Below are 2,500 nucleotides of genomic sequence, written 5' to 3'. Positions count from 1 at the left end.
CTGCAGACAGAGAGGGGACAGGGTCCCAGGTGTGGTAGGGGTGGGGTGTTACCTGGTGAGACTGCAGACAGGGAGGGACAGGGTCCCAGGTGTGGTAGGGGTGGGGTGTTACCTGAGTGAGACTGCAGACAGGGAGGGGACAGGGTCCCAGGTGTGGTAGGGGTGGGGTGTTACCTGGTGAGACTGCAGACAGAGAGGGGACAGGGTCCCAGGTGTGGTAGGGGTGGGGTGTTACCTGGTGAGACTGCAGACAGGGAGGGGACAGGGTCCCAGGTGTGGTAGGGGTGGGGTGTTACCTGGTGAGACTGCAGACAGGGAGGGGACAGGGTCCCAGGTGTGGTAGGGGTGGGGTGTTACCTGGTGAGACTGCAGACAGGGAGGGGACAGGGTCCCAGGTGTGGTAGGGGTGGGGTGTTACCTGGTGAGACTGCAGACAGGGAGGGGACAGGGTCCCAGGTGTGGTAGGGGTGGGGTGTTACCTGGTGAGACTGCAGACAGAGAGGGGACAGGGTCCCAGGTGTGGTAGGGGTGGGGTGTTACCTGGTGAGACAGCAGACAGGGAGGGGACAGGGTCCCAGGTGTGGTAGGGGTGGGGTGTTACCTGGTGAGACTGCAGACAGGGGAGGGGACAGGGTCCCAGGTGTGGTAGGGGTGGGGTGTTACCTGGTGAGACTGCAGACAGGGAGGGGACAGGGTCCCAGGTGTGGTAGGGGTGGGGTGTTACCTGGTGAGACTGCAGACAGAGAGGGGACAGGGTCCCAGGTGTGGTAGGGGTGGGGTGTTACCTGGTGAGACTGCAGACAGAGAGGCGACAGGGTCCCAGGTGTGGTAGGGGTGGGGTGTTACCTGGTGAGACTGCAGACAGGGAGGGGACAGGGTCCCAGGTGTGGTAGGGGTGGGGTGTTACCTGGTGAGACTGCAGACAGGGAGGGGACAGGGTCCCAGGTGTGGTAGGGGTGGGGTGTTACCTGGTGAGACTGCAGACAGGGAGGGGACAGGGTCCCAGGTGTGGTAGGGGTGGGGTGTTACCTGGTGAGACAGCAGACAGAGAGGGGACAGGGTCCCAGGTGTGGTAGGGGTGGGGTGTTACCTGGTGAGACAGCAGACAGAGAGGGGACAGGGTCCCAGGTGTGGTAGGGGTGGGGTGTTACCTGGTGAGACAGCAGACAGGGAGGGGACAGGGTCCCAGGTGTGGTAGGGGTGGGGTGTTACCTGGGTGAGACTGCAGACAGAGAGGGGACAGGGTCCCAGGTGTGGTAGGGGTGGGGGTGTTACCTGGTGAGACTGCAGACAGGGAGGGACAGGGTCCCAGGTGTGGTAGGGGTGGGGTGTTACCTGGTGAGACTGCAGACAGAGAGGGGACAGGGTCCCAGGTGTAGTAGGGGTGGGGTGTTACCTGGTGAGACTGCAGACAGAGAGGGGACAGGGTCCCAGGTGTGGTAGGGGTGGGGTGTTACCTGGTGAGACAGCAGACAGAGAGGGGACAGGGTCCCAGGTGTGGTAGGGGTGGGGTGTTACCTGGTGAGACTGCAGACAGGGAGGGGACAGGGTCCCAGGTGTGGTAGGGGTGGGGTGTTACCTGGTGAGACAGCAGACAGAGAGGGACAGGGTCCCAGGTGTGGTAGGGGTGGGGTGTTACCTGGTGAGACTGCAGACAGAGAGGGGACAGGGTCCCAGGTGTGGTAGGGGTGGGGTGTTACCTGGTGAGACAGCAGACAGAGAGGGGACAGGGTCCCAGGTGTGGTAGGGGTGGGGTGTTACCTGGTGAGACAGCAGACAGAGAGGGGACAGGGTCCCAGGTGTGGTAGGGGTGGGGTGTTACCTGGTGAGACTGCAGACAGAGAGGGGACAGGGTCCCAGGTGTGGTAGGGGTGGGGTGTTACCTGGTGAGACTGCAGACAGAGAGGGGACAGGGTCCCAGGTGTGGTAGGGGTGGGGTGTTACCTGGTGAGACAGCAGACAGGGAGGGGACAGGGTCCCAGGTGTGGTAGGGGTGGGGCGTTACCTGGTGAGACAGCAGACAGGGAGGGGACAGGGTCCCAGGTGTGGTAGGGGTGGGGCGTGTGCACGTTGTCTCTCTTCGACACCATAGCCTGGATCTCTCTCTCCACCACTCCTCGGATCACTGACAACTTCCTGCCAAACCTGACGGGAAGACAAGGCCACCATGATGTCAGGAATAACTAGGAAAACTGTCCATATGAATATAGTATAAAGGGGGAAAAGCCATTTTAGAAAGAGAGAAAATCTGAACACTGTGGTATTTTAGGCTTTTGTTGCTTGGTGTGTGTAATGGGTTTCCAGTGTGTGTGTGTGTAATGGGTTTCCAGTGTGTGTGTGTGTAATGGGTTTCTAGTGTGTGTGTGTGTGTGTGTGTAATGGGTTTCCAGTGTGTGTGTGTGTGTGTGTGTGTGTAATGGGTTTCCAGTGTGTGTGTGTGTAATGGGTTTCCAGTGTGTGTGTGTGTGTGTGTGTGTGTAATGGGTTTCCAGTGTGTGTG

At 60.1% G+C, this 2,500-nt stretch overlaps 1 protein-coding gene across 1 annotated transcript in view; it reads right to left on the bottom strand.

The window, feature by feature from the left end:
• Nucleotides 1–2,500, bottom strand: part of LOC121562825 (huntingtin-like) — a 19,595-nt gene that overhangs the window by 14,721 nt on the left and 2,374 nt on the right. Inside the window, exon 2 of the mRNA XM_045220507.1 lies at nt 2,006–2,145. Within this exon, the coding sequence (XP_045076442.1) occupies nt 2,006–2,145 (140 nt within the window). The remainder of the gene's footprint in view (nt 1–2,005; nt 2,146–2,500) is intronic.

Source organism: Coregonus clupeaformis, unplaced genomic scaffold, assembly GCF_020615455.1.
Source record: "Coregonus clupeaformis isolate EN_2021a unplaced genomic scaffold, ASM2061545v1 scaf4083, whole genome shotgun sequence".
NCBI lineage: Eukaryota > Metazoa > Chordata > Actinopteri > Salmoniformes > Salmonidae > Coregonus > Coregonus clupeaformis.
The sequence above is the reverse complement of the archived record's forward strand: the minus strand, read 5'-3'. Positions and strand labels throughout refer to the sequence as shown.